Source organism: Vulpes lagopus, chromosome 1 (assembly GCF_018345385.1).
Source record: "Vulpes lagopus strain Blue_001 chromosome 1, ASM1834538v1, whole genome shotgun sequence".
Lineage (NCBI taxonomy): Eukaryota > Metazoa > Chordata > Mammalia > Carnivora > Canidae > Vulpes > Vulpes lagopus.
Window position 1 is genome coordinate 14,188,433 of NC_054824.1, and position 18,773 is coordinate 14,207,205.

General features: G+C 34.0%; 1 protein-coding gene and 1 pseudogene across 3 annotated transcripts in view; one reads left to right on the plus strand and one right to left on the minus strand.

Moving 5' to 3' along the window:
* The window catches only part of ASCC3 (activating signal cointegrator 1 complex subunit 3), a 347,397-nt gene that overhangs the window by 127,811 nt on the left and 200,813 nt on the right, over positions 1-18,773 (plus strand). For all 3 annotated transcript variants that reach the window (XM_041745387.1, XM_041745404.1, XM_041745396.1), the window contains exon 11: positions 9,277-9,441. In XM_041745387.1, coding sequence (XP_041601321.1) covers positions 9,277-9,441 — 165 coding nt within the window. The remainder of the gene's footprint in view (positions 1-9,276; positions 9,442-18,773) is intronic.
* LOC121471617 lies at positions 12,088-12,759 on the minus strand (annotated as a pseudogene).

Sequence of the window (18,773 nt, forward strand, 5' to 3'; positions counted from 1 at the left end):
CGTATTTTCAAACCATAATACTATGAAAATAGAAAAACCAACCGTAAGAAAAAAATCTGGAAAAAGCACAAATACATGGAAGTTAAATAATATGCTACTAAATAATGAATGGGTCAACCAGTAAGTCAAAAGAAATAAAAAATTGCATGAAAACAATGGTCCAAAATCTTTAGATGCAGCAAAATTAGTTCTAAGAGGGAAGTTTACACCAATACAGGTCTACCTCAAGAGCCATGGAAAATCTCAAATAAATAACCTACCATTACACATAAAGGATCTAGGAAAAGAACAAACAAATCCAAACCCAACAAAAGGAAGGAAATAATAAAGATTAGAGCAGAAATAAATGATGTAGAAACTGAAAAAAAAACAGAACAATGCAACCAGGATCTGGTTCTTTGAAAAGATCAACAAAATTGATAAACTTCTAGACATACTCTTTAAAAAAGAGAGGGCAGGGGGTAGGGAAGAATCCAAATAAACAAAATCACTAATGAAAAAGAAGAAATAATCAGCCCCATGGAAATAGAAACAGTTGTGACGGAATATTATGAAAACCTGTAGTCTAATAAATTGGACAACTTAGCAGAAATCGATAAATTCCTAGAAACATATAACCTACCAAAACTAAAGCAGGGAAAGGAAACATTTGAACAGACTGATCACCAACAATGAAATTGAATCAGTAATCAACCTCCCAACAAACAAAAGTCTATGACCAGACAGCTTCACAGCTTCACAGAAAGTTAATACCTATTCTTCTCACATTATTCCAAAAAACAGAAATGGAAGGAAAATCCAGATTTATTCTCTGAAGCCAATATCACCCTGATACCTAAACCAGATAAGGACCAAAAAAAAAAAAAATACAGACCAGTATTTCTGATGAATATAGATGCAAAAATCCTCAACAAAATATTAGCAAACTGAATCTAACTATATTTTTTAAAAATCACACACCATGCTCAAGTGGAACATATACTTGCCATGTAAGAGTGGTTCAATATTCTCAAAACAATCTGTGATATGTCACATCAATAAGAAAAAGGATAAAAACCACATGATCATTTTAATAGATGAAGCAAAAGTATTTGACAATGTGTGACATCTATTCATGATAACAATACTCTGTAAAGTAAGTCTAGAGGGAATACATCTCAACACAGTAAAGGCCTTATTTCTTCTCTTTCATTAGTGATTTTATTTGGGTTCTTTCTCTTTCTTTAGAAAAAGAAAAATGAGTCAATATCATACTTAGCGGTGAAAAACTGAGAGTGTTTCCTCTAAGGTCAAGAATAAGACAAGGATGTCCAGTCTCAGCACTTCTATTTAAAATAGTACTAGAAGTCGTAGCCACAGCAATTGGACAACATAAGGCAATGAGGGCAGCCAAATTATTAAGGAAGGAGTAAAACTCTCACTATTTGTAGCTGACATGATACTATATAGAGAGAACCCTAAACACCACCCAAAAAACTGCAGGACCTAGTAAATGAATTCAATTAAAATAGCAGGATGCAAAATGAATCCACAGAAATCTGTTGGATTTCTACATGCTAAAAATGAAGTAATAGAAAGTGAAATTAAGAAAACAATCCTATTTACAACTGCATCACAAACAATAAAATATTTGGGAATAAACTTAGCCAAGGAGATGAAAGACCTGCACTCTGTAAATGATGAGACACTGATGAAGAAAATTAAAGATGAGGCAAAGAAATAGAAAAGGTATTCCATGGTCATGGGCTGGAAGAACAAATCTTGTTAAAATGTCCATACTACCCAAAGCAATCTATACATTTAATGCAATCCCTATCAAAATACCAACAGTATTTTTAACAGAACTAGAACAAGCAATCCTAAAATTTGTATGAAACCACAAAAGACCCTGAATAGCCAAAGCAATCTTGAAAAAGAAAAACAAAACTGGAGGTACCCCAATTCCAGATTTCAAGTCATATTACAAAGCAGGAGTAATTAAAATAGTATGGTACTGGCATAAAAAGACACATAGATCGTGGACAAAATAGAAAACCCAGAAATAAGCCCACAATTTTATGGTCAAGTAATGTTCAACAAAGGAGACAAGAATATACAATGGGAAAAAGCCAGTCTTTTCAACAAATGGTGTTGGAAAAACTGGACAGCCACACAAAAGAGTGAAACTGGACCACTTCTTTCACCATACACAAAAATAAATTGAAAATGGATTAAAGACATAAACCTGAGACCTGAAACCATTGAAAATGCTTGAAGAGAGTACAGGCAGTAACTTCCCTGACATTGGCCATAGCAACATTTTTCTAGATATGTCTCCTGAGGAGGAGAAATAAAAGTAAAAATAAACTATGGGTATTACATCAAAATAAACAGTTGTACATGGCAAAGGAAACAATCAACACAACTGAAAGGCAACCTACTGAATGGGAGAAGATATTTGCAAATAATACATCTGATAAAGGGTTAGTATCCAAAATATATTAAAAAACATATGCAACTCAACATCCAAAAAACAAATAATCCAATTAAAACTGGACAGAAGACATGAACAGACATTTCTCCAAAGAAGACATATAGATGGCCGACACACAAAAAGATGCTCAACATCACATCATCAGGGAAATGCAAATCAAAGCCACAATGAATTATCCCTTCACATTGTCAGAATGGCAAGTGTTGGAGAGTATGTGGACAAAAAGTAACCCTTGTGCACTGTTGGTGGAACTGAAAATTGGTACAGCCACTGTGGGAAATAGTATGGAGGTTCCTCAAAAAATTGAAAAAAAGAACTAACCTAGAATCCAGTCATCAGACTATTGGGTATTTATCCCCAAAATACAAAAACTCTAATTCAAAGCAATACATGCACCTCTTTGTTTATTGTAGCATCATTTTACAAAGCCAAACTGTGGAAGCAGCCCTAGTGTCCATCAATAGATTAATGGTTAAAGAGGATGGGGCAATGTATAGTGCAATATATTCAGTCATTTAAAAAAATGAAATCTTGCCATTTGCAGCAACATGGATAGAGCTAGAGAGTATAATGTTAAGTGAAGTAAGACAAAGACAAATACCATATGATCTCATTCATCTGTGGAATTTAAGAAACAAAAGAAAGGAGCAAGGGAAAAAAAAAGAAGAGAGAAACCAAGAAACAGACTGCTAAATACAGAGAACAAACTAATGGTTACTAGAGGGGAGAAAAAATGGTTGAAAAAATGAGTGGAATAGGTGATGGGAATTAAAGACTACACTTATCGTGATGAAAGAAAAATTTTCTTGATAGTTGTTTTTATAACTTCTTAATGACACAATGATAGTGTAGCTTTATAATCAATGGCTCCTGAGATTTGGTAAAATAATAATATTATTATTAATACCATTATTATTAGTAATACTATTATTAATCTATGGGATTTTAATGACTACATTTTGATATTTAACCATCCTGTTTTTTTAAAAAGTCATTTATGTTATTAAACTTTTCCCTCATTTTTCTATAGTGTAAGTACCAAAAAATTCAAAATCTGTTATAAATATTATAAAGCCAAGAAAGTATACATTTGTTTTTAATATTTTTTGTATTTCTTTAATATTTTATTTTTTGTTGCAGTAGAATTGGTGTATAACATTATATTACTTTCAGGTGTACAACATAATAATTTAGTCTTTGTATACACCACAAAGTGATCACCACAATAAATCTAGTTACCTTTTATCACCATACACTTTACTACACCTTCACCCCTTTGACCCACCCCCAAACTCTTCTCTTCTGATATCCACTATCTGTTCTCTGTATCTGAGAGTTGTGTTTGGTATTGTTTGTTCATTTGTTTTTTTAGATACTACATATAAGTGAAATCATATGGTACTTGTCTTTCTCTAATTTATTTCATTTAGCAAAATAACCTCAAGGTCTATACATCTTGTTGCAAATAATAAGATTTCCTTCTTTATTTTATGACTGTTATTCCATTATGTGTGTATATCTTCTGTATCCATTCATCTATTGATGAACGCTTAGGTTGTTTCCATATCTCAGCTATTATAAATAAAGCTGTAGTGAACATAGGGGTACATATATCTTTTTAAATTAGTGATTTTATTTTCTGATAAAGACAATATTTGGGATGCCTGGGTGGCTCAGCGGTTGGTCGTCTGCCTTTGGCTCAGGGCATGATCCCAGAGTCCCGGGATTGAATGCCCACATGGGGCTGCTTGCATGGAGCCTGCCTCTCCCTCTGCCTATGTCTCTGCCTCTCTTTCTGTGTCTCTCATGAAAATAAATACAGTCTTTAAAAAAAGAATATCTGGAATATCTGGATCCTATGGTAGTAATTTTTTAATTTTTGAGGAACCTTCATACTGTTTTCCATAGTAGGTCACGAATTTACATGCCCACCAACAATGTATGGAGTTTTCTTTTTTCCAAATCCTCTCCAATGCTTATCATTTCAGGTCTTTTTGATAACAGCCTTCTAACATGTGTCAGGTCATCTGTCATTGTGGTTTCAATATACATTTCCCTGATGATATTGAACATCTTTTCATGTGCCTATTGTCCATCTGTATATCTTGGTTTTTTTTATTTTTTAAGATTTTATTTATTCACGAGAGACATAGAAAGAAAGAGGCAGGGACATAGGCAGAGGCAGGAGCAGGCTCCTCACAGGGAGCCCGATGTGGGACTTGATCCTGGGCCCAGGATCACACCCTGAGCCAAAGGCAGACAGACACTCAACCACTGAGCCACCAGGTGTCCTGCTATTTGTATATCCTGATTAGAAAAATGTTCAGGACCTCTGCCCTTTTTTTTTTTTTTTAAATAATCAGGTTTTTTTGCTATTGAGTTGTCTCAGTATTTATTTTGAGTATTAACCCCTTATCGATACGTGATTTCCAAAATTTTCTCCCAGTTGATAGACTGCCTTTTTATTTTATTGTTAGTTTCCGTTGCTGTGCCGAAGCTTTTTTTAGTTTGATGTAGTCCCACTTGTTTATTTTTGCTTTTGTTGCCATTGCTTTTGGAGTCAGACCCAAAAATCCAATGTCAAAGAGCCCACTGCCCTTGTTTTCTTCTAGGAGTTTTATGTTATCAGGTCTTAAATTCATGTCTTTAAACCATTATCAGTCACTTTTTGTGCATGGTGTAAGACAGTGGTCTAATTTCATTCTTTTGCATGTGGCTGTCCAGTTTTTTAACACCATTTTTTGAAGACTGCCTTTTCCCTGTTGCATATTCTTGGCTCCTTTGTTGTAAATTTATTGACCATATATGTGTGGGTTTATTTCTGGGCTCTCTGTTCTGTTCCATTTCTATATGTGGCTCTTTTTTGGCCCATACCATACTCTTTGATTACTATAGCTTTGTAATATAATTTGAAATCAGGAACTGTGATACCTCCAACTGTGTTCTTTCTCAAGATTGTTTTGTCCATTCTGGGTTTTCTTTGGTTTCATACATATTTTAGAATTTTTTGTTCTAGTTCTGTGAAAAATGCCATTAAGATTTTGTTAAGGGATTACATTGAAACTGTAGATTGTTTTGAGTAGTATGGACATTTTTAACAATACTAATTCCTCCAGTCCATGAATACAGAATATCTTGCTAATTATTGGTGTTTTCATTACTTTCTTTCATTAATGTCTTATAATTTTCAGTGTATAGATCTTTCATCTCCTTCATTAAATTTATTCCCAGATATCTTATTCTTTTTTATTGTAAATGGGACTATTTTCTTCATTTCTATTATAGTTTATTATTAATTTATAGAAATGCAATAGATTACTATTTATTTTGTATACTGCAACTTTACTGAATTATTTTTTTAGTTTTAACAGATTTTTTTGTGGACTCTAGGGTTTTCTATATATAATATCATGTCATATGCAAATAGTGACAGCTTCACTACTTCCTTTCCAGTTTGAATAGTGTAGAAATGCAGAGGATCATGAGACTACCTTGAGCAATTATACATCAGCAAAGTGAACAACCTAGAAGAAATGGATGAATTCCTAGAAACATACAACCTACTGACTCATGAAGAAATAGAAAATTTAAATAGACATCATGTTAATATTATGAAAGGAAAAAATCATACGATCATCTTAATAGATACAGAAAAAAAATCATTTGACAAAATTCAACATCTTCACATTCCTCCATGTTCTTTGCAGCATTATCAATAGTACCCAAGTCTTGGGAACAACCCAAGTGTCCACCAGTGGATGAATGGATAAAGAAAGTGTGGTATATATGTACAATGAAATATTGCTCAGCCATAAAAAGGAAGGAAATTCAAACTTTATTTTTGACAACATGTATGGACTTTGAGAACATTATGCTGCGTGAAATAAGACAGAGAATGACCAATACTGCATGTTCTAACTTACGTGTAGAATATAAAAAAGCTGAACTTAAATAGTGGAATGGTGGGTGCCAAGCGCTGGAGGTTGGGGAAATAGGGAGATATTGGTCAAGGGATATAAACTTAGAGCTATAAGATGAATATGTTCTTAGGATCTGATGTACAAATGTACAGCATGCTAACTGTAATTTGCAGTACTGTATTATATACTTGAGGGTTATTAATACAGTGGACCTTGAATGTTATCAACACACACACACACACACACACACACACACACAATTGTGTGAGGGGATAGAAGGGTTATTTAACCTTTTTGTGGTAATCATTTTGCAATATGTACCTGTATCAAATCATCACATAGCACCTTAAGTTTACATATGTTACATTGTTACATCTCAGTATCTCAAAAAACGTTGGAAAAATAAAAGGAAGAAGAGATAAAGTGACTTCCCTTAGGTCACAGTGTTTTAAGGGTGAAATAATCATAATAAAAATATTAATGTTTAAGTGAATTACCAGATGAATTGGTTCTGGCAAGTCTTAGGTCCTTTGGTATTTCTGTCAAATAGATGAGCATTTTAAAACTAAATACACCAAATTTTTGACACAATGGTAATATATAGCATCACAACTATACCATTTTCCCAGTAGACAGGATAAAATTGAAACAGTTTCAAGTAGTGATTTTTGTATTTCTGAGGGAATAAGTACATGTATTGAGAGAAATTTAAGTTGACAGTAAAAATGTTGACAGTTAACCCATGCCCCAATACAAGAGCAGATGGAAATGTCTTGCATGAGTTCCAATTCATTAAGCAAATGTGACACTTTATGTTCTAGCCATTTCAAGATCAGGGAACTGAAGTGATGAAATAGTAATATAAATGAAACCACTTCTTGCTATGCTGGAAGTAAAAGTATAATAAAATTCTAAAATGGATTTTTAAGGTTTCCTTGGTATAGCTGATATCTGAAAAATTTGATTTTACAATTTGTTGCCACATCATCATCTCTAAAAGTTAATTATAAGACAGTATTAGCATAATATTCTAAGTTCATGGTGAGGTTCGTAGCCAAGCTTTGTATTTATTATATAAAAGTATACCCTGTATCCTTCCTAACATTTGTCACTAATAAGCTGACTTATTTTATACTTTGATATTAAATGTACAGTGTAGGAGAATTGTTTTGAAAACAGGCATGCTTCCAGGACTTTTAATGAAAAGGGTTGTAAGTAATCCCTGGTTGTATTTATGTTACATATCTTGGATTATTTTAAATTTGACGTTATTCAAAGTGGAAGTTCAGTTAAAATTTGTTAAAAGAGATTTTAATGCACAGTGAATGTTTTTACCCATTTTAGACCTCAAAATGTATTATGCATATGTATTTAGTTAATTCCAGCAGCATGTCTTTTCTGTAAATTTTGTGTGATCTCAACATTGCCATTTAGCTTTAGTAACTTAGAACGAGGTAAATTTGGATTTGTATTATTTTATATGTTAGCTATGAGTTCCTTAATCTGTTTCATTATAGTTTATTAACTAATGTCTGTTTAAGTACAGCTGCTAAATTTTGCGGTTGATAGAGTTTATTTCATAATGATAGCAGTGGTATCTCTAATAATGCAATGGGTCATATTGACAAAGTTAGATTATGTATTTGTTAAGAGTTTATTTTCACTAATCTAAAAAAAATAAGGTTCTTATCATCCCCATAGGTAATTTAATCAGATGAGAAGTAACAAAAATTTTGAGAGAACAGTCTGACCCTTACCTCAGTTAACCCCTTCAAAGCACAGTTGAATTGTGATTATCATTGATCTCTCTCATATAAATCTCATGATTTATATACTGGCCATGAGAAGCTTTGCTTTTGATTTCCTATATAGTAGTCTTTGAATTTTCTACATATTGGCTTATTTCCTAATGTAGTATTACTAAAATAGAAATAGAAGTATTACTAAGTAGAATACTATTATAGTATTACTATAGTCAAAGTATCTTTTTCTCTGTAACAGGATGATTTTAGAGGATGCAAGCAATTTAATATGTGAAAAGCAAAGAGAATTATAATTACAGTTTCACATTAAATGGTGTGCTACTGTAAAGTTCACATTAATATCTCAGGCTTATGTCCTGCTCTACATGCCCTAGACTCTCCAGTGACTCGGTCTTTGGGTTGCTATTATGTGCCATTTAGGCTATATTATATGTATTAGCTTCTGGTATAAAATGCTGTTTATACTAGTTAATATTAAAGAATAATATCTTGAAAACCATGTATCAGTAGTAAAGTTCAGATTTGAACAAGTATAAATAGGTGACCATTCCTAGAGTGTATTCTTGGTTTCCTTTTTGTTGCCTTATAACACTTGGTTCACTTCTTTGTCCCTTTTCAAATAAAGGCCATTATTAATGTATGGAGTTTAAAAGATAGAATCATTTTTTTTTCTTTTGTTTTAAGATTTTATTTATTTGAGACTGTGTGTGGGGGCACAAGCTGGGGGAGGAGCGGAGGGAGAGAGAGAAGCAGAGATTCCCCACTGAGCAGGGAGCCTGGGATTACTACCAGAGTCACCCAGGCGCCCCAGAATCTATTGTTTTTTTACATCATAAGACACTTTTTTAAAAAGCTAGGTATTTTATACACTTCACTACAATTTTTTGACAGACCGTCTTCATTGAGTTTTAAATAACTGCTTAATATCACAACTTAAGTGAAATGAAATATCACTCTTGGAATGACAGTGTCTATAGTGAATTACCTATCATTCCAGGGTATTTTGAACACTTTTTATTTGATCTGTATAAAGGTTGTCAATCATATTTCTTCTTGAATGACATATTTGAAATTTATATATTCTATGTGACATTTTCCCTTTTTTAATCTTATCTTACAGATGCTTGTGACCACCCCAGAAAAATGGGACGTAGTAACAAGAAAAAGTGTCGGAGATGTAGCTCTTTCTCAAATTGTAAAGCTCCTTATTCTTGATGAAGTTCATTTGCTGCATGAAGATAGAGGACCAGTTTTAGAAAGCATAGTGGCACGCACTTTACGGCAGGTAAGAGGAAGCTATTTTTAAACTTATTTCGGAGGGAAGAGTAAGTTTTTAAGCTTAAATATAGCATTCAAAAAGTATTAATATGTATTATTCATGGGGATAAAGATAATTTTAGTATGAAGAAACCTTTAGGTATTTTGTTTTCATATTGAAAGTACTCTTTTTTCCTTCCAAGTCTTATTTTATTGAAGTCTCTTTAAATTAGCTGAAGTAAATACAGGAAAAGTTCTAAACCATTGTTGTAAAGCCAAGTCTAATATTTGACTAAGCAGCATTAAGATATAACAGCATAGAGGTGAATATTAGTGATTTTTCTCTACTTTTCTCCTATGTGCACTTAACTTCTACCCCCTGAGAAAATCTGAACATGATTTATAATTTTTCTGATATACTAGATAAAATAAAATATAATCACCTCAATCATTATTGGAAACGAAAAAGATAAGTGTATGCTCTCTCTAGTTTGGGAGCTTTGTGGCTATTCATAAATAGTCCAAGCAAAAATTGATAAATTTACCAATGTTTAGTGATTTTTTTTTCTTTCAACCCCTCTTCTCATTAAGTCAAAAAATAACATATCATAGAATACCCATGAATACTAAAATAATGTTAGCGGATCATACATGTAGAGAAAATAGATGAAAACTGATTTTTCAACCTAATCAAGAACTCTAATTCCTTGATTTCCCATCTGTTACTGTCTTTGATCCATATTCTACTGGTTTTGTTTTCTTCCTGAAATAGCCAAGACTTCATGATCAGTTTTTCTTTTGTTGATAACCTTAACTTACCCCTGACTACCTGGCAAAATTCCAACCATCAATCAATTGAACCATGTCCCTGCCTCTGGCCACGCACTAAGCACTAGCAGGAAAGATCACACATTGATATAGTAGAGTTGCTTTACATTCATAGGTTCCAAATTTTACTTGCATCATTCAGATCACCTGGGAACTTCTAAACTGCTTTTCTTCTGTTTCCCTAAAGTGAGCCATTTCCAAGCTTCACCAGACTCCTCCCACATGCTTCCCTACCCTGTCATGCCTCATTCTTATAGGACAATATTTTTACTGAATGCAAATAAGTCCTTCATGTTTGAATTCCCTCAATTCCCATCCCTGGCCCTTCTCCCCACCCAGAAAAAACCTCAAACCCCTCCCCATATCCATATTCATGATTCCATCCCTTGTTCTTTGATTAGAGGTCCTGACTCCATCTGCCTTGGACCCCATTCCTTTCATTTCTACATTACCCCTTTTCTTTTCCTGTGTGTCTTTAATTTCTCCATCTCAGTGAGTATTGTCTCTTCAGCTTAAAAGAACTGCCTTCTGTTTTACCAAAAACCTTCCTTCAAACCTATCCCTCTCCAATAACTTGTGATTAATAAAGCTCTTTTTACCACTGGTCTTCTGAAAATACTAATCTATATTCACTATTTCTTTTTTGACTTTGAAACCATTGCAAACAGGTTATTGTTCCAAATAGGTAATAAAATGTTTTTACCACAATTGCCATTTATCAAATCAAAAAGAGAGCCCTTAAACCAAATCATTTTTTTTTACTTCTTAATTTTACTCATTTTTGATATTTGATATAATTTATTATTTTCTCAGTCTTGGAACTTATACTCTGTTGGGCTCCATGATGTCACCCTGCTCTATTTTCTTCACATATTTTTTTTCCACCTACTTAGCTGCTCTTTTTTTTTTTTTTACTTAGCTGCTCTTATGGGGTTCCCTTGCTATCTCCTTTTCTCATCCTTGAAAAGTTTACCTTTTCCAGGTCTCTGTCACTTGCTGTTGCCTTTTTTTTTTCTGTTGTCTTTATTTATTCTGAATATACAACAATTTTTTTCCTGTGTCACCTAAATCTATATAGTCCAAGTCTTACCCCTGACTTCTAGCCATATCCAAATGCAGTTGTACATTTCTATTTTGACATTCCATAGACATCTCTTGTTTTTTGTTTTTGTTTTTGTTTGTTTGTTTGTTTTTTTAAGATTTATTTAGTCATGAAAGAACACAGAGAGAGAGAGAGAGAGACACTGGCAGAGGGAGAAGCAGGCTCCATGCAGGGAGCCCAACATGGGACTCAATCCCGGGTCTCCAGGATCACGCCCTGGGCTGAAGGCAGCGCTAAGCCGCTGAGCCACCCAAGCTGCCCTCCATTGACATCTCTTGCTAAACATGTCAGAAACTCTGCCATCGGGCAGCCTAGGTCGTGCTCCCTTCATAGAGCCTGCTTCTCTCTCTGCCTGTGTGTCTGCCTCTCTCTTTCTCTCTGTGTCTTTCATGGATAAATAAATAAAAATCTTAAAAAAAAAAAAAAAAGGGAAGAAAGAAACTCTGCCATCTTCCCTGTATACTTGTGTATGGCATAGTAGTTCACTTGGTTCTCAAGCCCAAATCCTGGGAGTCACCCTCAAGTTGTCTTTCTCCTTAACACCTCTCACCTGAATCATTAGTTAGATATCAGTTCTTTTATATTTCATTTGCTAATAAACAGCTCTGATCCAGGTCTGGGAATGTAGTATAAAACACAGAGTGCAAAATTTTAGGAAGTTATATTGTATTTTAAAATGCTTTAAAATAGCATTATTTTAATATTGCTATATTAGGATATTTAATTAATTAAATATATCCTATATTAGGATATTTTAATATCACAGGCATTTCTGACCGCATCCAGCAGAAGTGGGGGATGACCTCGAAGAACCCGAGCCAAGAGCAGGACTCGGAGCTGTAGCTTAAGAGCTAGTTGAGGCAAACCTCCTCCTGGAGTCCCTGGACACCCAGGTCCTGCAGTTTCAGTTCCTCCTGTGGCTCTTCCTCCAGAGCCCTTCAGCCGCTGGCTATAAGCTGAAGACTCTTGTTCCATCACTAGGCGAATTTCATAAGCATCACGGCTCAAATTCATGATGAGGGAAAACAGATAGTACCTGAATGAACGCTGGGCTCACTTCTCCTGATCCACGCGAAGGGCTAGTCCAGATTTTCCAGCCCACAGGACATTGTCACAGGCGAAGTACAAGGTTCGATTGAGGTGACTAACAGTGATGCAGAATCTCAGGACAACATCTGATAAGTGCACAGCTCGTTTGGCTGACTCAAGGGCATCTGCTGAGTTACTCAGGTGTAGAAGCTTTCTTCCTTGGCTCAGATGACCCTCCAATTGTCGAATTTGTTTCTGTAACTCAGGACTGGCCCCATGTTTTTGCAGTGCATGGCCAAGAAGGGAGCAGGCATACTGGGCAGCCCTCAGGCATACTGGGCAGCCCTCAGTTTCCCCATTTCTCGGCAGAGCACAGGCACAGGCATTAATTAAATATAATATAATCAATATTATATCAGCATAATATAATTAATATATTAATAATATAAAAATTAACGTTAATATAATTAACATGCTATTAATTAAAATATTTTAATATTTAATATTATTTTAATATGCTATTTAATTTTTTCAGCAATTCCTTATATATTTTTAAAGTGCTTTTGTTGCATGTTTCATTTTCTGTTATACATGGCAATAAATATTTGTTGCTTTGGTCTATACAAAAAGTCTGTGAGGAAGGTAAGACAGATGTTGTTATCTAAATGGACAAACAATAAATACAGACAACTATCTTGTTTTGAGTCCCCCAGACAATAGCAAGAGCATCTGAAAAACTCAGGTCTTTTGATTCATAGTCCAAATCTATGCCATACTGCCACCTTTCAAATTGTACTGAAATACATTAAGTACCAAGAATCCATGTGCAGGAGTTCTACAATGAGCCTGCACACTGTAGTTTTCTAAAAGAGAATGTGAAAAGGTCTCAGCAACTCATAAATAGAAAGCTATTTATTTCCTATAGAAAAACACAAGAGGGATCCCTGGGTGGCGCAGTGGTTTAGCGCCTGCCTTTGGCCCAGGGCACGATCCTGGAGACCCGGAATCGAGTCCCACGTGGGGCTCCCGGTGCATGGAGCCTGCTTCTCCCTCTGCCTGTGTCTCTGCCCCTCTCTCTCTCTCTCTCTCTCTGTGTGTGTGTGTGTGACTATCATAAATAAATAAAAAAAAAAGAAAAAAAAAGAAAAACACAAGAAAGGAAGGGAGGAGGGGAGGAAGGAAGGGGGGGAAGGGAGTAAGGGAGGAACGGAGGAAGGAAAGAAGGAAGGAAGGAAATGAACAAACGAATGAAAGAAAGGTGGTCTTTAAAATGCTTTAAAATAGTGTGTTTTCATTTGGCAAGTCCACTATAGAATTCTAGATGGATTAAAAATGTTAGCTATATCAAGCAGAACTCTCAATACATTAAAGAAGATATAAGAGGGCATTTTTTTAATAACCTCAAAATAGAGAAGCTCTAAGCCAAATGCAAAACTCCAAATGTTATAAAGGGAACATGTGACACATTTGGATATTTAAATATTAAAAATTTCTGACCAGTAAAGACACCGCCAAAAAGTTAAAATATAAGACAAAATAACAAATTATTTATAGCACATAAAATAAATGTCTTTTATATTTAATAGTTATAAATTAATAAGAAATGCAAACTTTTTAAAATGTAGAGAAAGCATTTCACTTTCATGGTAGAAATAAACACACTTAGCATTATAGAAAAGATGCTTAAAAGGACATGAGAGTTTTATCTGTTTTAGCAGAAGTAAAAACAAAGTGTAATTTGAAAGCACCCACGAAAATCAGCCTTGTGTTTTTACTTCTAGGGATCTAATTAATGTATGGAAACAATAGCACAAACACACAGATATATGAACATCAGTATTCACTGCAGCTTTCTTGTTAATGCCAAATATGTTAGAAGCAACCCAAATGTCCAACAAAATATGAAATGGTTTAATAAATTATATTCATACCATAAAATGCTACATTGCAGCCTTTAAAAAGAATGAGGTAGAGCTGTATGAACTAGACTTAAAAGATATGTCATATTCTCATTGGAAAAGGAAGCTGTCCTCTATATATAGCAGAGTCCTGTTTATGTAAAAAAAATGTGCAATATATTTGTATTCTCATTCATTCATTTAGTGAACATGCACCAACCACATAGTTCTAGATGCTGTGGATAGTTGACAGAGTTCTTATTTACATTGAGATTTTAGGTTTGGGTAGATTAGGAAGCCTGTACACAGAAGAATATGCTGCAAACTGTAAAGGTGTTTTGATAATAGAGATGGAATTCGAGGGTTGTTTGGGGCATGTTCACATTTTACCATGTAAATTAAAAATATGTGCATACATATACAGATAAACACAGATAAACATATAAGGATAAAAGGGTTGAAATGTTCAAAATGACACAAAAATCAGAGATTTTAGCTAATATCCAACTTAATAATTTCGAGCACACAGGTAGTTATGAGACAAAGATGAAGAAACATGAAGAAGCCTGCAACTGCTAGGCATCACTGCTTTCCAGGTCCTTTCTTGCCATTTGGCTCTGGCCCGGATTTTACATAGGAGTTCTCAAAAAGAAGCATGCAGGGCATCCTTTACAGGAAAGAGAGCTATTTTAATCATAAATGTTTTTATTTTATACCATGATACTTACATAACTTAGTAATGTTTTTCAGGGAGCTATGCCATAGGAACCCATACACTCCAGGTTTATTTACATTGAGCCACCTAGAAGGCCACATCCGTCAGCTAAAAGCGTTATGAGGATAAGGACTTTCCTAGAACTATAAAACATTAGAGATCAAGTAAATATCATTAGTATATTTACCAAGAAGGCTATCATTAGCAAGTTTACAAGGGAATTTGACTAAGACATCTTTCCTGAACATGCCCAGTTAAGGGAGCAAATAGATTGCAGGCCTGCTGCTAATACTTAACTACATGTATGTACACAGACACATGACGTTATATATTTGTATAATATATATATAATATATATAACATATTTTGAAACAATTATAAATTTAGAAATATTTTGTTAATTATCTATAAAGGTACAATTTCCCATATATAATATATAAATATAAACTATATAAAATTAAATGTATATAAACTAAATATATAAAATGTACACCTTAATATATGATACAGAAGTACAAATTGTGTATCATATAGATATATAACAACTAAATATATAATATACTCATCCTACACATTGATATCTCCATAATATAATGAAACTCCAGTGGTATAGTTTATCACTACTATGCTCATAAACTTTTGATGGCTTGTTCTTTGTTATCAGAGGAAAAGTGTTTAAATTCCTTATCTGCACATTAAAGACTATTGGATCTGTGATCTGTTTGTCTAATTTAACTTCTGCATATTCTTGAGCTGCAATAGGTTCCAGCAACACAAAACTGCATTCCTTCCCCATTTCCTTTCCAATACCATTGACCCTTTTCCAGAGATAAATTTCAGCTCACTGGAGCCAGGATGTGTTATTGGTTATGAGATTAAGGGTGATAAATGCAAAATTGTGTGTCTTTATCACTCAACAAATTCATCAGTTGAAAACCTACTATTCTTTGGAATCTGCCAAATATCACTTCTGCTATAAAGTAATTCCTGGTTCACCATTCAGAATGAATTACACCTTTTCTGTATTACCTCTCTGCTCCTTTACTTTGTACATTTTTAGCACCACTGTCATCCTTATAATATTGCAACTTGCTATAATTAATTCTGTCTTCATTTGTATCCTTTACTGAATTTTAATATCCTTGATAGAAGGGTCTATCTGATTCTCCCTATATTCTTAATATGCTATGACAAAGCTCATAACTAAGTTTATTAAAAAGCAAAGTTCATGTTTTTATTTGTTCCTTTTGATTACCAGATGTTCCCAGTAGATGGCAGTGTTTTATGTAGCACGTCAACATTTGTAACAGAAGCACCATTAGAATCTGTTCTAATACAGTATAGATTGTGTTCAACTTCTGAAATTGTGTGGTGGTATTAGGGACTAGACTCACAACACATTTCGCATGATTGAGAGGAGTTTGGAAAAGAAAAAGTATATGAAAGACCAAATCTGCATTTAACATTGGACTAATATTAGTTATCTTCTTAATTGTCTGAATTTAGATTTTTATATAAGGGCAAACATCATGAAAACTTACTGCTTAGTTTTGAGCTAATGATGAAGAATCTGTAATATATTAAAATTCTTTCAACACTGAATACTTTTTAGGAGAATATATCTCATATAACTTTGAGATTTGGTTTAGGACATAGAATTACAAGTTATTCTCATTTAAAAGAAAGTATTTTGCAGGCTGATTATATATATTGAGAATAATAGAATTATACTTTTAGGTAAAAGTGTAATTTAGGTTCTTGGTACCACCAGTACTACATAGAACTACTATGCAATTAAAATCACTATTCTAATTACTGTAAAGGATTCTCATCACAGCATGTAAAGGAAGTTTCTTAAGTAATAGATATGTTCATTGTTTCCCCTATAGAGGCTTCCTTTGTTTTTAGTTGGGCTTGGTTTGGGATTTTGCTGATTGTTTTAGTGAAAGTAAATTCGTTGTCAGATGTTGTATATGTATTTATATTTTAATTTTCATCCACCTCTATCATCTTTAAATCCTCTCTTCCTATGTTTCTGCAAACAGTCTGTATGTGTAGATCTCTGTTCTATTCATTGTCTCCCCATTGCATAAAGTTTAGGCCCTAAGGCAGTGTTGATGGATGGCTAATTCTGGAAGTATTTATATTACTCACATTGGACTACTTTGCTTATATCCACTGAATCTTTTAGACTGAGCAAACTTATCAACAGCCTCCTCAGAAATCTGTGAAGTTGTTGATAGTATACTCAAAGAATCACAATATATTTTAATTGACAAGTAAATAGAAGTTTTTGGCCATTCCCTGGTATTATCTTTCTAGGTATATCACACTGTAATCCATAGAAAGTAGCCTACATTCTTTTGGTTTTAGAACTTGCTGAGTTTTTTGTCCATAAAAATTGTTACAAAGTTCCTGTAGCTATTTAATGTAAATTCTCACGTGTATTTCTCAGTATCCTGGGTAGAAAGTGTGAATGGTGGGTATGTATCTGTTGAATCAAGCTTGTGAATTATGGCCTACAGTCACACATTAGAGGATTCTCAGTTGACCTCTAAACTCAGTCGTCTGCTCTCTCCTCTCATTCATTTTCTTTCTGCTCCAACTTGTTCCAGTCTGCCTTTATACTTACTTTATACTTAATTTTTGCTTCTGTTTGAAGGTTTTTATTCCCTGATCATCTCTCAAATATCCCTTCTTTAGCTAGGCTTTTCCTCATTATCTCACCTAAAGTACGGACCCTCCCATGATACTGTTTATGCCATTACCCTGTTCTGCTTTACCCATGGCACTTATTGATACCTGAAGTTGCCTAATTGGCTTGTAAGTTTATGGTTGTCTCTCCCCCACTAAAATGTCAGCTCCTTGATTATAAAGACACTAATGTTTATTGCTATTTCCTGGTGCCCCCCTCCCCTACTCCAAAATACATTTCGGTACACAGTTGAAATCTGTTGACCGACTAATGAAGCGGTTGACAAAGTCCTCTCTGACTTTACTTAAAATGCTATCCTTGCTTATTTGTAAGAAAGAATTTTTTTCTTTACTCCCTTTTCTGACTATCTGTTGTGATTTATTTCATTCTTGAATCCTTTCTAGTAATAATGAATATCAAATTGGAACATACATTGTCCACTCTTTCTTTGTGAAAGCAGATTTAGGGCAGCCTGGGTGGCTCAGCGGTTTAGCACTGCCTTCAGCCCAGGGTGTGATCCTGGAGACCTGGGATCGAGTCCCGCATCGGGCTTCCTGCATGGAGCCTGCTTCTCCCTCTGCCTCTCTGTTTCTTGAATAAATAAATAAAATCTATAAAAAAAAAAAAAACAGATTTGTAAAATACTAAAAATCAGTGAATGAACAATTTAACAAAATATGATTTCCAAGGTTTATTGAGTTGTTTTCTGGATAATACCACCTAAAGGTAAAACTTTTTGAATTAAATTTGGAAGCATATCTTGAAAATTCACTTACTTTTTATTTCATTATTTTTTTCATAGTCTTCTATAAATTTAGTTAATTTCTATTATAACTTTTACAAATCCTTTGATTTGTAAATTTAATGGAACAAATGAATTTGTTTCTTTAATGAGTCTATAACATTGGCAGACAAATGTTTATGTTTAATCAGTACATGATAATCTCAATTTAGGGCTTTTTTGTAGGGAAGGTTGGTTTTTTTGTTTTTTGCTTTTTGTGTTTGGGTTTTTTTAAGATTTTATTTATTTATCCATGGGAGACACAGAGACAGAGGCAGCAAAATTAGCAGAGGGAGAAGCAGGCTCCCTGCA